At 37.7% G+C, this 19,024-nt stretch overlaps 1 protein-coding gene across 1 annotated transcript in view; it reads left to right on the top strand.

Moving 5' to 3' along the window:
* The first annotated feature begins 729 nt into the window (after positions 1-729).
* LOC148840733 (endophilin-A1-like) overlaps positions 730-19,024 on the top strand; it is a 97,998-nt gene continuing 79,703 nt past the window's right edge. The window contains exon 1 of the mRNA XM_088918852.1: positions 730-1,097. Coding sequence (XP_088774978.1) covers positions 1,053-1,097 — 45 coding nt within the window. The 5' untranslated portion in view covers positions 730-1,052. The remainder of the gene's footprint in view (positions 1,098-19,024) is intronic.

Raw genomic sequence — 19,024 nt, 5'->3', positions numbered from 1 at the left:
CGTTTCTCAAAAAGAGTAGGGGTGTAACCTTGGCGTCCTGGCCAAATTTGCTGGTGTGTGGTAAGCATTCTGGCACACTATGGCTGCAGTCACATCATCCAGGTGGGGCTACACATTGGTGGTGGTGGAGGGGAGTCCCCATTACCTGTAAAGCGCTTTGAGTGGAGTGTCCAGAAAAGCGCTATATAAGTGTAAGCAAATCTTATAATTATTATTATAAATGGGACAGTGCTTCTCAGAGATACAGGCTGCACCTGGCACATATTAAAATATTCACACCAATACTAACCCTATGCTAAATATTCATTCTAATATAACATGGTCCTGGAGGGTTGCATGCTATTAGGTTTATAGGTTACTTCTAATCATTAGTGAGTAAAGGCATGTAAAAGGGGTAATACAGATGAATAATTTAACACTCGATTGCAATACATTGACAGTTATTGAATAAAAGTCAATAAGAGTCTGGAGTAATGAAAACCAGGGGACTGAAAATCCCGGATTAGATGGGTAGAATAACCTCTTTTCGTTTATAAGCATTCTTAACTTTTTATTTTGAAGAAGTTATGTGAAGGAGGGAGATAGATATATTTTTATTATAGGACACCTTGAATAGGTCTCGTTCAGAAATTACATTCGTTTCATATGATTTTTTTACACACGCTTTATTAATTTTCTTTTCTTCTGGTGCCCTTTATATCATTCGATGGTTATGTGACGCATAACGGTGTCAAGCTTCTTTCATGCCTTTGCTTAAGCACATATCGTGTATTGTCTAAGGTAATTGCCATAGTATTTTTAGTTATGTTTGTAGTTGCTATTTCCGCTGTGCCTTTAAGAGGTTGGTTATGGAGCAAGGTGACGTCACTGGCAGGTCACATTAAGAGTGACATTCAATAACCTGATCATAGCATTAGTCAGTCCCCGAGTCTGGAGATCCCGAGGAATTGAGCGCTTCAGCAAGGTCTGAACTGAGCATCTTGAACACTCTGCGACAAGAGCAAGAGCAGAAATCAGAAAACAAAGAACAGCAAACCGCTACATCTGAAAATATGTCTGTGGCAGGACTGAAGAAGCAATTCCACAAAGCCACCCAGGTAAGTCTTCCTGTTGTTTATCCTTGGAATCGCAGAGAATGCAATGTTGTGCATTCCTGCAGGACGTGGGAATGCAGTAAGTGTTCTGTTTTGATGGAACACTGAGGAGACCCATTTTGACTCCTTGCTTGTTTTGGTTGCTTGGGTTTATATATATATTTCTAATTTCCTATTGCACTAAGTCGTGCCTGCAATATGTAATGTAGGGCACGTATTTAGACATGAAACAAAAAATTATATATAAAGAGAGCAGCTTTTATACGACGAATCTTTGCGTTTTCTTCGGTAGCTCACGGTTTCGAGTCTCAGATTCCATAGTGCTGGGTTATAACTGCAAATGTCTTGCGACAATTCCATTCACATTAGGTTCAGTTTACAAATGTGCTCCATCCCTTGATTTTTTTTTGTGATGCTCTATTCTTTCTTTTATTTCCCCTCTTTAAATAACATTATTGACAGTAGATGTGTGGGAAAAAAAAACATTATTGACATTTTCTAAATATTGTGCATTCAGTACTGAAATATGGTTTTAGTTTTGGTCATGTGAAAATATAAAACATGAAAGAGAAATATAACAGTTTCGGTGCAATGTCATTGGTTTTCATCACCGAATAAAGATGAATATGCCGGAGACTACCCTTCAGACTGCATTTTCAAGCAGCAAAAATACACCCCCAACATTGAAATATCGTTTCCACTGTGATCAAGAAAAGCACAGACGCTTGTTATTTTATGGTCAAGCAGAATATTGGTTTATTATTATTTCCGTTTAATTCCAATATTTTGCCTTGTATACAACATTTTCTACTGATTTTTCTCCGTACACCTGCTGGTTTGTTATTTATAATAAGAACGTATTTATGACTTATGTAAATGAAACAGTTTCACTGCCTTTCACTTTCACCTTAGTTTGAATTCACGGCTCTAGGTTTCAAAACTGTGCTTTGTGAAGATGACCTTTTGTTGGTCTTTCCTGCGTGAGTATATAATACAAGATGCTGTTGCTGTCCCAGCTGAACATTGTTTTAGACATCGTGAAACTGGTGCTATATTATAACAGTATAACTGCGGGGTTTGGATTCCTGGGTTTTAAGTGCAGGTAATAGCAAAGAGAGAAACGCACAACCACTGTCCTGTGAAAATGTATCCAAGCGTCCCATAACAAAAACTTCAGTAGCGTTATGTGAGTTAAAATAGAACTACAGTATGAGTCAGCGTCAGAGGTAATACAGTACTAGTAAAAAAATAAATGTGCATGATGTACAGTGACTGTTTTTGGTGCGTTCTTGTGTGCGCTGGGATATGCTATTTAGAAACTATCGTGATTTTATTTATTTAATTTTGTTCAAAGAAGTATCACAACATCACAACTGACTGTAACTGCGCTGTATAGCGTGACTGAAGCTGGGGACACAACCTCTTGAAATAGGAATTACAGCACAATGCATAGAAAATAATAAAACATCAACTGAAGAGCAGGGCAATATGACTAACAAAATAGAAGTGACTACATTTTAGGAATTCACAGTAAAAACACTCATTTAAATACGGATGCTTTCTATTAGATATCAAGGAGGGTTCTGTTCAATATGAATTTTTGCTTAAACTCTTAGAGTAAAATCAACCACAAAAAAACCTTTTGGTAGCAAACTGTCATCTTTCCCAATACAACAAAACAATCTGATGTTAAAAGCATAATGCTGACAGGTGGTCATATTGAGGTTGTATTAATACAAAAAAAGATACAATTCCTCCTGTAAAAAACCTGTAGAATATTTCAGCTAGCCCAGTACAGTGATCAAGGACACTACAGTTAGCTGTAGGAGATGCCTTCATTCATTGTAAAGATCTCGTGGTACAGCTAGTAAAAACAGGGGTGTTAGTCCTGGTTTCCTGACTAGTTTCCATTCTAAGTTTGAATAATCGACCCTACCTGATAACACCTCAATTTCACACTGCATCCCCAGACTTGCTGTGTAGGGGCTGCTGTTGGAGAATGGCTGCCACACTTCTAACTGGTGGGTGCTGCACTTCAGCAGTGAATGGAATCCTGCAGGATGAAAAGTGTTGTACACCTGCAAATAATTATTATTGTTATTGTACTCTTTATACAGTAGAAATTATTATTAATAATAATGTTTTTCATTGAAGGGTGGCACGATGACGCAATAGTTAGCATCAATCCAGGGTCAAATCCAGATCTGTGGTGCTATATGTGCAGAGTTTGTATGTTCTCCCCATGTTTTCTTCAGGTGCTCAGTTTCCTCCCACAGTCCAAAGACAAATTGGTAGATTGACAGGCTTCTGGGAAAACTGGCTGTGGTGTGAGTGTGTGCGTGTACAGTATATGTGTGTGCCCTATGATAGACCGGTGTCTCATCCAGGGCATTTCCTGTGTTGGACCCATTGCTTGCTGGGATAGGATCCACTTCCTCTGTGACCCATTACTGGATCAAGTGGCTAGAAAATGGATGGATGGATTTAACTGAAGCAAAACAAACACATTTTAAACATTTCTGTTTTACACTGAATGCAGTTTGGTCTACAGTATGTGCTTAGACAAAATCTCATTTTAAATCACAGTCTCAATTATATGTTGGTTTTTGAACACATGATTAGAATGCATTTAATTAGCAGGTTTCAGCAGGCAGCGGTTAGACAGTAGGGAAAGAGCTTTTGAAACAAACGCACGTGCAATTATGTTTGTTTTTAATTTATTTTATTATCTGTAGTTGTTACAGTACTTGTAAAACCCGCATAGTGTACAGGAGAGTAACAAAGTTATCCGTAACTATTCAAATATGTATAACTGTACCTCATTGACTTTGACTCTGCAGAGCTGCAATTTATTTAAAAATAGCAGTACATTTAAATGTGATTTGCAATTCACATTTTTCTTTATATTCACACAAACATTACAATGGAAAAAGCTAGCATGTACAGTAAATGAATGCATTGAAATGCTTACTTGCATTGAAATAAACAAATCCTTTCACTCTGGTATGTCATTTATTTCATAAAAGTAATATTATAAATGAATGAGAAAGAATTATAAAGTCCTTTTCAGATTCTCTCTGGTTAAGGTGTGATGTGAAAGGGAACTGTGGGATATAAATGCTTTGAATGGTCATAAAAAAGTAACAATAAAAATTCATTTGAATTTAATGAAGAACAAAAAGCAAGCCATACTGTAGCACAGTCCAGGTACTGTAGGAGAAATTTCAATATGTGTTAGTCTATAGCCGTGACAAACTGCTTTTACGGTGTCTTTAGGAGGACTGAATTCCACTTGTGTAGTCAAACAAAAGAACAAAAACACATTAAAACATTTTAATCTTAATTTCAGTGTTTATTTGCTCAGCAGATGCTCTTATTTCTGACAGATTTCATACAGGTAGTTTGCAAAAATATACTACAGGTGAGGGCAATGTTTATACAGAAGAACAATTTAATACTTTATACATTAAAAACAATGCAATTGCAATTACTGTGTCAAAGATAAGAGATTATATCACTGTGGAATGAAAAAATGTCTTGTAGATTCAGGATAAAATGCAATAGCAAAGCTGTACAAATTAATTTGTCAACATTAAAGTGACAGTGACTTTGGGTGTACCTGTACTGTTTAATTCTCACATGGAGGATCACCTACAGACACTCATCTTTATCAGTCAGCATGATCTGAAAGAGAGTTATATTGGTTTACTTCAGGAACAGCACTTCTCGTATAGCTGCATTTATAGATTTCATTTTTAGGTCTCCTTACTTATGGAAGACCTTTTACTCTTTTAAAATATTCAACTATGATTTCATAATTAAAATAAGCTGACAACTAAACTCTTACTAGGAAACTGAAAGCCAGTAATTATTTCATGCAACTCCACTTTTAAGCTTTTTAGACAACTCCCAAGTATAAAGTAAACCCCCCAGGATTTATTTGATTCTCAAGTAGAAAATGTATGTGAATTGATGGTACTTTAGCCTATTGTCTTATCAATTAATTAATTCGGAAAAATGGATTAAGTTAAAAAGTCAGAATGTCTATATGTAGAATGTTCATTTTAATAAAGCATATTTCATATAATAGAACATTATTTATACTATTCAATATATAAATAATAGTTATATTAAAATTCACTTTAAATCAAGAATGTCCATGATGAAAAACAGAAACAAAAATGATTTTATCATGTTATCCTTATTATTATTTTTCTTGGGTGGTGATGCAGTGGTCAGCATTGATGCCTCACAGCTCTGGGGCCCTGGGTTCAATTCCTGGGGTAATATCTGCATGGAGTTTGTACAGTATGTTCTTCCCAGAGTTTCATGGGTTTTCCCTGATTGCTCTGGTTTCTTCCCATAATCCAAAGATATACTGGTAGGCTAATTGGCTTCTCGGGAAATTATCCCTGGTGTGAGTGAGGGTGTGTTTGTGTTTGTTTGTGCCCTACGCACAAAATTGGCATCCCATCCTGGTGTCCCATCCATGGTGTATCCTGCCTTGTGCCTGTTGTTTGCCAGGACAGGCCCTGGCACTCCTGCAACCCTGTATTTGATAAAGTGGTTAGAGAATGGATGGATGGATTATTGTTATTGTTAACATGTGTAAAAAATAAGATGCCTAAAAGAATCTTATTTTTCTATACCAGGCCTCTTAAAATGGTATAGTATTTGAATCTTAAGACACGCCGGATCAGCTGCACATCAGGTATACCGTAGATCCCTTAAAATAATCTAAAAACAAAAGTTTGTCATCACCCTATGTTTTACATGATACTTGTGTTTGATTTATCCTTTTTCTTTGCTGGAAGGGGGGGGGGGGATATTTGCAAAAATTCCAGAGGATTACTGTACTGTGCACCCCCCTCTTAAAACGGATGCATGAGGAATTTTGAATTGTCTGTACTGCTGATTCAATTGAGAATAATGCCTGCCCAGGAGCAGCCCAGAGAGCTGAATGAACACGTGGAAGGCGACAGGTTCTGAGTGAAAGCCGAGTGCTTCAAAGCGACATATCTATGCTTGTAGAGGAGCTCAGGGCACAGTAACTGTAGAATTAGCCCAGAATTTGAGTCATAGTGTTCGTCCTGGACTTTTATGTCCTCCAAATGATGTCATCTAAAGAATTTGCAGGCTTTGTGCTAGACATTTTTTCCTTAAATACCTAATAGATAAATGAGCTTCCGGGTACTGTAGCCACATGAAAAGTCAGAATTTATTTTGCAAATTAAGTGTTAATGTGATGTGATTAAAATTCTTTTTCTGTTTTATGCAGTGACCAACAGAGACTAGGACCCTTATAGTTACTCCAGCAGAAAGCCAATACATAATGAACTAGTACATAACTAAGCTCATTTTTGAATGTCTTTCCATTGTATTCATAAAGCAACACAATAATGCAAGATACAACAGTAGAAATAATGGAATATGTTGCACCACATCTTGTTTTTATTCTTTCTTGCCTTTGAAATACGAAAGGAACTGAATTGCACATTTTGCTGAGCACATATGCCAATTGTTGGTAAGTACTGCATAATAGTGGCGTGTGAGATGCTCAGATCATATGCTTGGCTTCTATGTTCCAAGTTTATAAGCTGTCTTGCTTTAAAATCACATTTAGAATCCTACCACTGCATTATGTATGCTACTATTAATATTTATAATAAAACACTTTTGATATTAAGCTCAGTAGTGTACAATTTAATAGGGTTCATTGCTGGCTTCTGTTGACAAGCAACAAAAGGAAATTGCTGATTTCTAAGTCCCAGAAGGCCTTTGTGTTGCCACAGTGGTTTAGATCTTATTATTGTCAAAGGAAAGAAAAGCAAGCCAATGACATTTTTGGATATTATCTTAGTGCACATAGTGTAGTATTCGTCCATTTTCTAACTGCTTTATCCAGTACAGGACTGCAGGGCAGCCAGAGACTATCCCAGCAAGCAGCGATCACAAGGCAGTATGCACCCTGGATGGAATATCAGTGCATTGATGGGCTTACAAATCACAAACACAGCCATGCACACACTCACACCAGGGCCAAATTCTTCAGAAGCCAATTAACCTACCAGTATGTCTTTGAGACCAGTATAACTGTGGGAGGAAACCCACGTGAACACAGGGTTCAAACTCCACACAGATAGCTCCCCAGGAATTGAACCCAGGGCCCTATTGATGTGATTGAGCCATGTTAACCATTACACCACCATGCTGCCAACAGTACAGTACATTTTTCAAGAAGCATAAAGGCTCAGGCATAAATCCTTCTCTGACTGTAGAGAAGTATTTTTTTTTATTGTGACAGAGTTCATTAAACATGTCTGAAGTGCACATATTCATTCAAAAGTCTAACGTTTTAGTGTTCTGTTTGTCTTTTCACTCATTTTACTATACTGTAGCTGCTTATAGTCAGTCTCACGGATACCTGTCATATTTCTTGTGAGATGGGATTCTGCTACATCAAAAGAGCTCTTTGGCTGGTTTGGAGACAGTGAATAAAGAATAATGTATATCACTCCCCCGAAAATGAACAAAGCGGCTCATGACATTGCTGTTGTGCTTTAAAAAAAGCAAAGATATATTATTTTATTCTCCTCGCCATCTGTTACCTAGTAAGAGCTAAATTCCACTTATTTCCATATGCATGAGTGGGTTTTGATGTGTATTTCTTCTGTGCTTTTCTACAGAGAAAACTTTTCTTCATCCTCATGAGGTGTTGCATGGTGTCTCTGCAACTAATGAGACTCTAAAATAGATGGTGTAGAAATTCAGTTTCTGCTTGTCGTTGAAAGGCAGCCAGAGATCTGAAATGAGATTTTGGCTGAAGAACCTGTGACTAGAGAACGCAACCTAGAATGTTCCCAATATAGAAGGTTTTTCTGTTTAATTTCTGTTGTTCTCTGGAAGGTACATACAGTATTTTTGACTGAAAAGACAAACAGAAAAATAAATTGGGGAATTCAGATTTGGATTGTTTTGGAGGCCAGGAAAGGCTTTCTACCAGGGTGGAACATAATTGAAAGGCTGATGACAAAAATAAAGCTTGTAATTTTGAAGAAAATAAGTCTACAAGTGCCACATAAATACTACTTTCATTATATGAGGTTTGCAGTGGCTGAATATGATGGAGGATTGTTGTTTCATTGTTGTTAGATTTTCATTTGATATAGAACAAGAGGCCTCTATTGTCAAGTTAAAACTCATGGTCTGAAGATGTTTTTTAACCTGTAGGTGGATATATCATTTTTGACAGTGAGTCCTTCTTTCCTCATTAAAAAAGTTGAAAGACGGTCTTGAGATTTTACTGTATGCTGGAAAGCACAGACATGAACAAATACTGCTGTTTCTTCATACCAGTGAGGGACAACCCATCCGGCTGTTCTTAGGAGGGCAGTAAATTCATAAAAAATATTACATTACAGAACACTGTCAGAAATGCAAAAAGGGAATTCATGTGGAAGTCAGTGCACAGGGCCACATGGACTACAAGCAGTATATATACTATAACTATTAATATTTTTCTAAGGTGATGTTATTGTCATTTAGCATTTGTATTAAATTTGCACATTAACAGCAGCATTCCAACAGAATCCACATTCACAAATACGGTTTATGTAATGCTTGTTGAACAGAATAAATGAGAACTTACGATTTATAATGTACTGTATATTGCTGTTTTGATTTTGTGTTTATTTCAACAATATGTAATTCAACAAAGTTCACTAGGAATAACAACACCCAAGAATTAAGTGTACTGAAAGGAATAAGGAGTGTTTTAGTCACAATGTGGCCTAACCCGTTTGGCTGAGGCCTAGTCTGGGACCCCCAGGCAGAGTGAGGAGTGACCAAGGGGCAGCTGCATAGGTGGAGATTGGGTGCAAAAAGACGTACAGTGTTCAAGGGGGAGAAGGGGGTCACATACAGTGTTTATAGTTTTTTGGGGGAGGAAATGACATCAGGGGAGATTGCTAATTATTGACAGCCAAGTCTGATTGAACTTTGGGACCCAGCACTTAATCAAATACACTGCTGCTTCACAAAATGGCCAGGCCTGCATGTGAGGTCACCTTCTTCCCTGCTTCACCCTCTTGCGCCATCTAGTTCTCCCTGAATGAGGTGACACTAGGCATGAGTGTTGAATATTAAGAATCACACAAAATTAAGTAATGGGGGTTGTAGGATGAGTCTGCCATAATACATTAAGCCTTGGCCGATGCTTTTAGAGATTATTGAAATTGTCATTATTCTTCTTAAGACCTTACATTCCTATTCCTTTACCTGTGTATAAAGACATCTTACACAAGCACTGCAAGTTCCTCGCAGTTTACTTCAGTGTATCTGTACTGTATTGCTCCTGTGGTGGCTCGTGGCCTGAAGCACTGAAGCTCAGCGAAGTGGGAGGCAGCCTGACTCATGATTTTACTACTAAGATGTAAGTCCCCACATTCCCATCCCACTTACAGTGTGAATACAGCATGTTGGCAGATAAGATATACAGTACACAGATTTTGACACATAATTCTGTGCCATTTCCTCCTTCAATTAGATATGTATAATTAATTAAGTAGCTGCCTTCTTAACTCATCTCAAGAGAGGCTCAGGAGGTGTTTACAATTGCCTGTTTAATTCCGTGAGCAATGTGAAGAGATGTCAGTTCTGCGCCATGCTGAATGATAAGGATTCCTGAATTGCTGCGAGCCACAAAACATGGTGAATGAGAATCCTGCTCAGTTTTTCATATTAAAGATGAGCAGTCTTGTAGCAGTGATAGGTTCAAGGTAATAAACCAGCGAACATAAAATGGCATGGACACAACCACTTCTATAGGACATAGTTTGGCCTTGTGTCTCATCCTTGTCCTCCAAAAGCCTAAGGTTTATGACACAGGAAGTAAATTATATGGAAAGAAAACTCTACAGCAGTTAACTTGAACTTTAGTTCTAATAAATGTGTAATTCCAACCTGTTGTTTAGACGTTGTGATCAAATTAACAGTTAAAGATTTCTTTTGCAGACCCCTAGCTAATAAAGATCAGAAGGCATCTATAGACAGTTTAATTTGCTGTACTAGTTTCTTGCTTGGGGGAAAAAGAGTGTTGTCTTGATGTCAACTCTCTGTGGGACCAGTCAACCTTGCAAATGTATTAATATTTTGTGCCAATTATTGTTATCAAATATCGAAGTATTATTATTATTATTATTATTATTATTATTATTATTATTATTATTATTATTATACTATCTGCTCCGGAGAGTGTATCACAAGGGACTTGGCCTGACCAACTGTCTGGTCTTTTTATTTGCCACAGGCTTTTCATTTTCTTTTGCTACTGGATATTTATTGTAAAACAACCTGTAATTAGAGCATGCACTACACATTGTCAGGAGACATTGAACAGTTAATTATTGTACTTTTATATTTCAACCTGGAAATGTGCGACTGCTGGATAAAAGCCAACTACATTAATACCTGAAAAACAACTAATGTTGCCAAGAGCGCAAAGCTGGAAGAAGAAACCGCTTTTGCTTTCTGCATTGAGGTGGTTTCTTAATGTCAAAGTAAAAAGTATTTTACTTTGCATCGAAGCCTTAAGGCTAACTTTTATAGCTTTAAACGACTAGAAGGCAATTTACTTCTGGGACTTGCTTGTCTGAACATGCTGCAGTGGAACTTGTATTGAGCCAAATATGATCGTGATTATGTACAGTATGAAGAACAAAGTTCAGTATGAGAGACTGTACTTTTCTCTTTTGTGCTACTGCAATCCACTGTGTAGAGTTCCCTTTCTCAAATCCTGCTCCGTCTATACATTAGCAGAGAGCCTCTTATCCCCGTAAGGATCATGCCAACCCCAGAGCCTGTCCCAGAAGCATGGGGTACAAGGCAGGGTTATGCCTTGGATGGGACGCCAGTCAATTGCATCCCATCCATTGCATACTCCTGCCTTGTTTTTTTCATCAGTTAATCTAGCCAGCATGTTTTTGATAGGTTGAAGCAAACCAGAGCACCCAGAGAACATGCTTGCACATACAACAGAACGTGCAGACTCCACACAGAAGGCATCCCAGTCCAGAATCAAACCTAGGACTGAAGAGTACAAACGTCAACACCATTGTGTCAGCTCTCAGACACTGCTGCTGTCTTTTAAATGACATTTAAAGACTTATTGTTATGAACTGATTTATCCAATCCATCCATCCCAATTTTAAACACTTCATCTCCTTCAGGGCCATGGGGGAGTCGAAGCTTATCCCGGCATGCAAGGCAGGGCACACCCTGGACAGGATATGACCTTTTTTATTTCAGTTTTTAATGTGATGAGGCAGGCTATCCTGAGTATTAAAAATACATAATGTTAGATCAGGATTCTTCCTCAAATGCATTTATTAAAAGGCATGTTTAGAAAGGAAGTAGATATACTATGAAAAAATAGTGCTAAATGTCTCTTTATAAGTAGCATACCTGGTTTAATTATTAAAGAATAATCCCATGTACTGTACATGTATTCATGTACTGGTTCGAGATACTTGTAAAACCTGAAAGATTAGGGCTCTCCCGGAACGTGGTTAGACTTGGAAACAGCTGTAAAAGGCTAGAAGCTGTTTAATAAATGTTTTGCTCAGGATTTTCCAAAGCTGATTGGCAATCTGTAATGATTCTCTGAGTCTCGCACATTACTGTTTATTGGACAGAAAATCAGTATCAACCTCAAATCGCATATGCTAACACTAGTGTCACAGCATCCTACAGAAAAATTGCTTGCCAGCAAACCATACTCATGTTTGTTTTTGCAGAGCAGGTATCTTCCAACAGAAATAATCTATTGCTATAAAGGCACCCATCTGAAAATAAAGGTGGAAGGTAAAATACTGATGGTGGGATTTTTACTTTTGAATTTTGGCTGATTTGGTTTTACGTGGCATGGATGTTTGTCCTGCTGATCGGGGAAAAGAATAATGCCTCTGAAACACTACATATGGTTTGTCATTTGAAAACAAAGTCCAATGTTACGTTTGTTCTCTAGCAGGTAGATAAGACAGAATGATAGGACAGGAATGTTTTAGTCTATAAATTGAGCCTTTCAGAGACATGTTCCCTGCCTGACTGTTTTTACACAGAAACCTGGAAATCTTTTTTATCTTATGAATAGGGATCCTCTTTTGTTGTTTTTTTTTAATCATGTTTCTTTTGTCTCATCAGTCCCTTGAGTCCCTTACAGGTGATGTTGAACACTAATCCCAAAGGCAGTTTAATTCACAGTTTCACAATTTAGCCGAGGATAGACCTTTTTTTTTGTCATTCCTTGTTTATCTTCACCAGCAGTCAAACAAAGCATCCAGACAAATATTATTTTCAACAGTATTTGGATGTGAACTGTCTTGTAAATTAAGTATGCAGTAATCACAAGCAGGCCTTCAATGTGTAAAATAATTATAGTTAATAACAATAAAAAATCATCCTATACTCGGAGGACAATGAATACTTTTCAGTAAATTGGCATCTAGTGAAGACTCAATGACTACTAATATTCATTTTAAAGGGAGGCTGGGATCTTGAACATAAATGCTAAGAGTCTTATGAAATATGTACTAAAGTGTATCTTCTATTGTCATTGACATTTGCTATTGTTTTACAAGTTTTGATTGTAATGGCTGTATGAATCACATTTGAATTGAGCCAGACAAAGCAGGAACCTTTTCCTAATCCCTGTTTAATCCTTCTTGTATTAATCCTGTGAGCTCCAAGGGGAAATCTGGACAGTGCAAATTTCTTTGAGTGTTTTCCTAGAGAAACAGATAATTTTCACGGCGATACGGGGGCAGGAGTTGGAAAATATTTCACCTTCCCACATTCTTTGCAGGCTATAACATCTCTAGTGCAATCTGCAATACAGAACATGATTTATTTCAATACAGTATTGATTTTGTATATCAAAAACATTTTACTATAGCTGAACAAGAGCATTATTATGTATGGTATTTCAGTTGTCCACCGGAAAAAAGCTGCTAATCGAAAACTATCAAAACATTAAATTTGATCTGCATACATTTTTAATGTTCGATATAATGATTAACAGTAATGGCACTCACATAAAACAATCCATGTTTTTGAGGCTTAATTTTATTTCCACCAATATTAAGGTCATTACTCAAATGGCTTTGTTTTTGTTTAACTACAGCTAAAATGTACTAATTTTCATTCTGTTTTTATTCTTCCCTGCAGCAGCTATTTCAAGAGGTTTAGTGGAAAAGTCATCAAGCTGCTCTCTTTGAAATAGGATCAATAACCCTGCTGCAGCAACTTCTAGGGAAGTGATGCCTGAGAAATGAACCTATTTTTCCAGATTTCATTTGAAGCTTCAGCAGAACATCTATTCCAGCTGATAGCTTTGACAGTTAATTACACTGACAAAAAATAAATTGCAAAAACATAATGTAGCTCATTCCTTTTCCTAAACTTTTTTTTGAGCTACACATTTTCAAACTGAACTAATGTGTTTTTGGAGCCTCCATGTGATATACTGTAACTTTCAAGCAAACTCAATGAGACAAATGAGCAAGTGTTTAGGGAGGAAGCCTTTTTGTTTGCTAATAATTAGAATAATAATTCATTATGTTTGCATTTATGTAGTACATTTTTTAATCCACTTGTTCAACACCTGCTTTGGTGATGTGTAAAAACCATTATGGCCTCCAGGGCCTGGACTTGGAACCTTTGAACTAAATAGCAGAAAGATCTAAAAATATGAGCACTTAAGAAAATTATTATTACCTTAAATACATGACTAGAATATTACTCTTCCAGTGCTCTGGAAAAAATATCATGAGTACACCCTGTCTCTGGCCTGTGTTTTGCTTTCACAGACACGTATATTTTAGGAAATCTTTTACTCATTTCTTTTGCCATTTCAACTAGAAGGGACAGGTTCTCCCAAGTGCTGTAGATGACGTTTGTAATAAGTTGATGTTCAGTTTCAGTCTGTGTTCCCCTTTGGCAAGAGAAAAATTGCTTACATGGCTTTGAGAATGTAGCATAAAAATGTTGCTCTGAGCTACATACTGTACTGTATATCAGGGAATGTAAGAGGCACACATCCGAACCTACAGTAGGGATGTGAGAAATATGGCATGACGCTAATCCTTTCACCCTGTTTCCTAAATGTTTACATAAAGCCGTCTCCTGTTATTTTGGGAAAGTGGAAAATACGATTGTTTTGGAATGTGGTAGAAAACACAGCTAGGAGTAAAAGCTTGTTAAATGTCAATGAATTTCTTCTATGGATTTTTGCATGTTGGCAGGCTGCTGTATTGCTGGATGAATGTAGTCACATTCCTTAAATAGTTTTAACAATGGATAGAGACGTGTACTGTAAGTCCATGCTTTTCAGAAACAACAACTCGAACCTTAAAGGAAAAATCTAGTATATAAAAAAACCAGTAGTGAACTCCAGGATATCAGCTAAAATATATTGATATTTCTGACAATTTAGATGAAATATAAACGTATAATGTCTTTTATGGTGATCTTAGAGCTGCTGTACTGTGTACAATGTGCTGTCTACTGAGTCACTGATGTCTTAATCTTGTCTTAATCTTTCGTGTCTGTCTCTGCAGACAGTTTAGTGGCATTAATTAAGACCGCTAATCATGTATTATCTTAATCTGGAGTTACATTTCCAGTAACATACTGTACTATTAGTAAATAATGAAGTGTTATAATTGGTTGCACACAATGAACAGTAAACTTTGTTTTATGTGAAAGGTAAACAGTAATTATTGTACGTAGTAGAGGAACAGGATGCATCATCAGTGAAATTATTATTTCTGAAGACTGACACACACTAAGTGTTGACTTCTAATAATAAAGCTGCAGAGCCTGTTACTTCCTAATCAACAAGTTAAGAAAATATTTCTTAAGCTGAAGAAATGTCTTCGGACAATTTTGGGGTGATATACATTTTCTTTCTTAATATTCTAAATTTTCATAATAGAGTGTATCTGACCTCTCATAGACACTGTCATATGAAACCTGTCCCTACTTCCTTGTGTATGCTCTGTCCATTGGATGCTCTCCTCCAGTGGATTAATGGATTCATGGTACTAATTGTTAAAGCCTAAGAGCAGATACAATCAGATTTTTATTGAATGAATACTACTTATCATCCTTATTCTTATATAGTGCTTTTCTGGACACTCCACTCAAAGTGCTTTACAGGTAATGGGGACTTCCCTACACCAGCACCAATGTGTAGCCCTCATCTGAATGATGAGATGGTCACCAAAGTGCTCTAGTACACTCACCACACACCAGCTGTCAGTGGGGAGGAGAACAGAGTAATGAAACCAATTCATAGATGGGAATTATTAGGAGGCCATGATTGGTAAAAGCCAGGGTGAAATTTGGCCAGGACCCCTACTCTATTCGAGAAAAGCCCTGAGATTTTAAATGACCAAGGAGAGTCAGGACCTTGGTATTACATCTTATCCAAAGGTCGGCGCCTTTTATAGTATAGTGTCCTTGTCACTTTACTGGGGCATTTGGACCTACACAGACCGCAGGGTGAGTGCTCCCTACCAGTTCCAATGACACCTTTTCCAGCAGTAATCTTAGGTTTCCTAGGAGGTTTCCCATCCAGGTATTGACCAGGCTCTCACCTGCTGAGCTTCAGTGGGTTGCCAGTTGTGAGTTGAAGGGTGACTGATATGGTAAACTTAATTTCTACCAGCTCTGTGTCACTTCTGCAGTTGTGACAAAACCCTTTTATGTGTAATAACGGGATGTTCAAAAATAGGTAGGTCCAGGCCAAAAGACAAACCAAACTTTCAGCTGCTACTGTACATTTGTATGTACAGTGTAACAGTGAAAGTGCATGAGGTTTACCTTTGTAGTATTTTGCACACATAAATGTTGCCTAAGCCTACCATAAAAATGTGTTCTCTTAAACATCTAAAGTGTCTCAATATGTCTCTATTTCATTTAGCAAATTAAAGCCACCATTGATTTCTCATATGATCAGACTCAATCAGCATCCACCAGCAGCTGCACTCATTTTGTGGCACATTGAAAGTTATAGAATATCGCATAACTAGTCATGTGCCTTTATATGGAGTATTTTAATATACACTCCATTAATCTTACATAAAATTGACCCTCATACATGCATGCAATTGACCCTCAGACTCTTCTCAAAAACACTTCCAAATAAACAAAGTCTCTTTCTCAGACTTTTCACAATTTCACAAAGTGTTCAAAACACTCCCAAGTTCCTTCAGTCCCTGGTCAGTCCTTCTGTCTCCTAGACGACACTCACTGACTGACCCTCAAATCATCTCCTTGTTTTTTTAGTCACCAGACCAATTGGCTTTCTGCAACTGGTCAGGTGACCGAGCAGCTGCTCATTCCCCCTGAGGATTCTGGGGAATATGGTCCCTACCGAGGTGTTCTCACAGAGTATTTTGTTGGGAAGCTTGAAGGATGGTACCAATGGTGGTAGAGGAGGGAAATGTTTGTGAGTGTATGACAGATTTGTCAAGGTACATCTATCCTGAAGGATATGTAAATTGTTCTTGTTATCTGTAATTTTATTTTTATTTAAAGATGATGGAAATAATTTCTATACGAATACAAATCTTATCACTCTAGAAAATGTTTGTACTGTGGTGTCCATCTCCCAATAAATGTTTTGTCTATGTTTTAGTTGACATTGTTCCCACACGGTACTTTTCTAGTGTTTTATACATGAGTCGGTATGTAGAATAGCATCTCAAGCATTGTGTTGTGCAGGCTGTAAGGATCATATGGTAGTTTAATTAGGAGTAGTGGTGTTAACCTCATTATCTTAACTGAATTCCACTCTGGGCTTGTACAGATTAGCTTATCTAATGTTCTCCCATAATTCAATTGGTTGGGCTGCTTGTCACTTCTCTCCCTGAACTACTCTGTAGTGGGTGAATACTGCACCCACAGTTGTGGATTAAGTGAGTGAAGTTCATGTTTATTTGTCATTCCAGCCATATACAGTACAAGTATACAGTGGAACGAAATATCTTTCCTCCTGGTACACGGTGCAAATACAGGCAGGACAGACAGAACACTGACATAGACATTGTAGACAGGATATACATAGTGCAAAGTGCAGATAGTGCAAATTACAAGGCAAATACATAATACAATAAACACAACACACTGGGGGGATTTAAACCCTGTTTTTGGAATTGGAGTGGGTGCAAGTAGATTCCAGGGTGTTGAAGAGCCTGCCAGCCTGCGGGAAGAAGCTGTTACAGAGTCTGGTGGAGCTATCCGTACACTGTGATATCTTTTCCCAGATGGTAGGAGGGCAAAGAGTTTATGGGAGGGGTGGGAGGGGTCATCTACTATACTGGAGGCCCTGTGTATGCAGCGTTTGTGATAGGTGATAGAAATGGATGGGAGGGAGGCTCCAATGATCTTTTCAGCTGTTTCCACAATTCGTTGCAGGGTCTGAAGTGTTGCAATTCCCAAACCAAACAGTGATACAGGTGGTCAAGGTGCTCTCAGTGGTGCTTCTGTAGAAAGTGGTAAAAATATGCGGGGGAAGGTTTGCTCTCCTCAGTCATTGCAGTCCCTTCCTATATGTAAAATGCTTTGGGATCCTTTTGAATAAAAAGTGCTACTGTATATTATTGTGGGGTGTTATCATTAATGATTGTGTTGTTCATGGGCAGTGTGGTGGCACAGTGATCAGCAGCTGCCTCACAGCACTTGGGCCCTAGGTTCTGTTATTGGGGTACTATCTGTGTGGAGTTTATATGTTCTCATCGTATTTGCATGTGTTTCCTCTGTATTCTCCAGTTTCCTCCCACAGTTCAAGGCCATACTGGTAGGTTAATTGACTTTTGGGCCTGCTGTGAGTGGCTGTACCTTTTTTGTCTGTGTGTGCTCCATTATGGCTTGGCATCCCATCTAGGGTGTATCCTACCTTGTGCCCGTTGCTTGCTGGGATAGTCTTCCTTGCGACCTTGCATTGGATAAAGCAGTTAGAAAGTGGTTTGTTAGATGGATAGATTGTGTTGTTCCTGAAAAAAATTAAATAAAAATTGTACTGCAGAGATGATAAATGGAGGTTGAATAGAAAAAAAGATAGGGGAAGACTTACACAAGAGATAAGGCATTTCTAATATATTGAGTTAAACAATAATCAAGTGCTTAACTTTGTTGGTATTTGCTGATATTGTTATTGTACAAGAAGTACACTAGGTTATCATATTTACCGGTTTGTGGCTTTTTGTAGAGATAAAGTGGTGAGAATATCAAAACAGTGTGCAAGGTTTTCTTTTTAGCATTTCCTTTGATATTCACCTGGCATGTGAATCTGACAGCCTGGCCCTCGATTGCTATCTTCAGAGAGTCCAGTTTTGACATGCTGTGCCAAAGATAGCAATTTCCACTCACTCTGTGAACTGAATGTAATTTGAAAATGAATATCTGCAGCTGACCTGGTATTTATTGTAATCATAACAGAGTCATCTCATGTAGCACTTCTGTGTGGAGTCTTCTACACAAGAGTGGGTCTAATCTCCCTGGTTACCTTGCGTATTGACATTCCAGAACAGTCGCCTGTAATACTGAAGACATGACGAGAACGTTGTCTTATGGTTATTCATCGTGTGTGAAGTATCATGCCAGTGCAAATGAACTCCTATTAATGCACCGATTTAAATTTTGCAGGTTTATACAGCATGTAACAGTTGCTGTGTATGCCCTAATATGATAATGTGCTGTTTGAAAAAACAGCTAAGCTTGCTTTGCACATTAATGCTGCATTCTCTGACCAGATTAACTCCTTTCCGTTATAAATAACAAGGATCGTTTTTATTGTTTCTCCCAGGGAATGCATTATTTTGCCAAAACATACAGTATGTATTTATGTACATTAATTAGGGAAACATTTA

The sequence above is a fragment of the Atractosteus spatula genome, chromosome 1, assembly GCF_055471065.1.
Source record: "Atractosteus spatula isolate fAtrSpa1 chromosome 1, fAtrSpa1.hap1, whole genome shotgun sequence".
Classification (NCBI taxonomy): domain Eukaryota; kingdom Metazoa; phylum Chordata; class Actinopteri; order Semionotiformes; family Lepisosteidae; genus Atractosteus; species Atractosteus spatula.
This window is presented reverse-complemented; position numbering and strand designations above follow the sequence as displayed.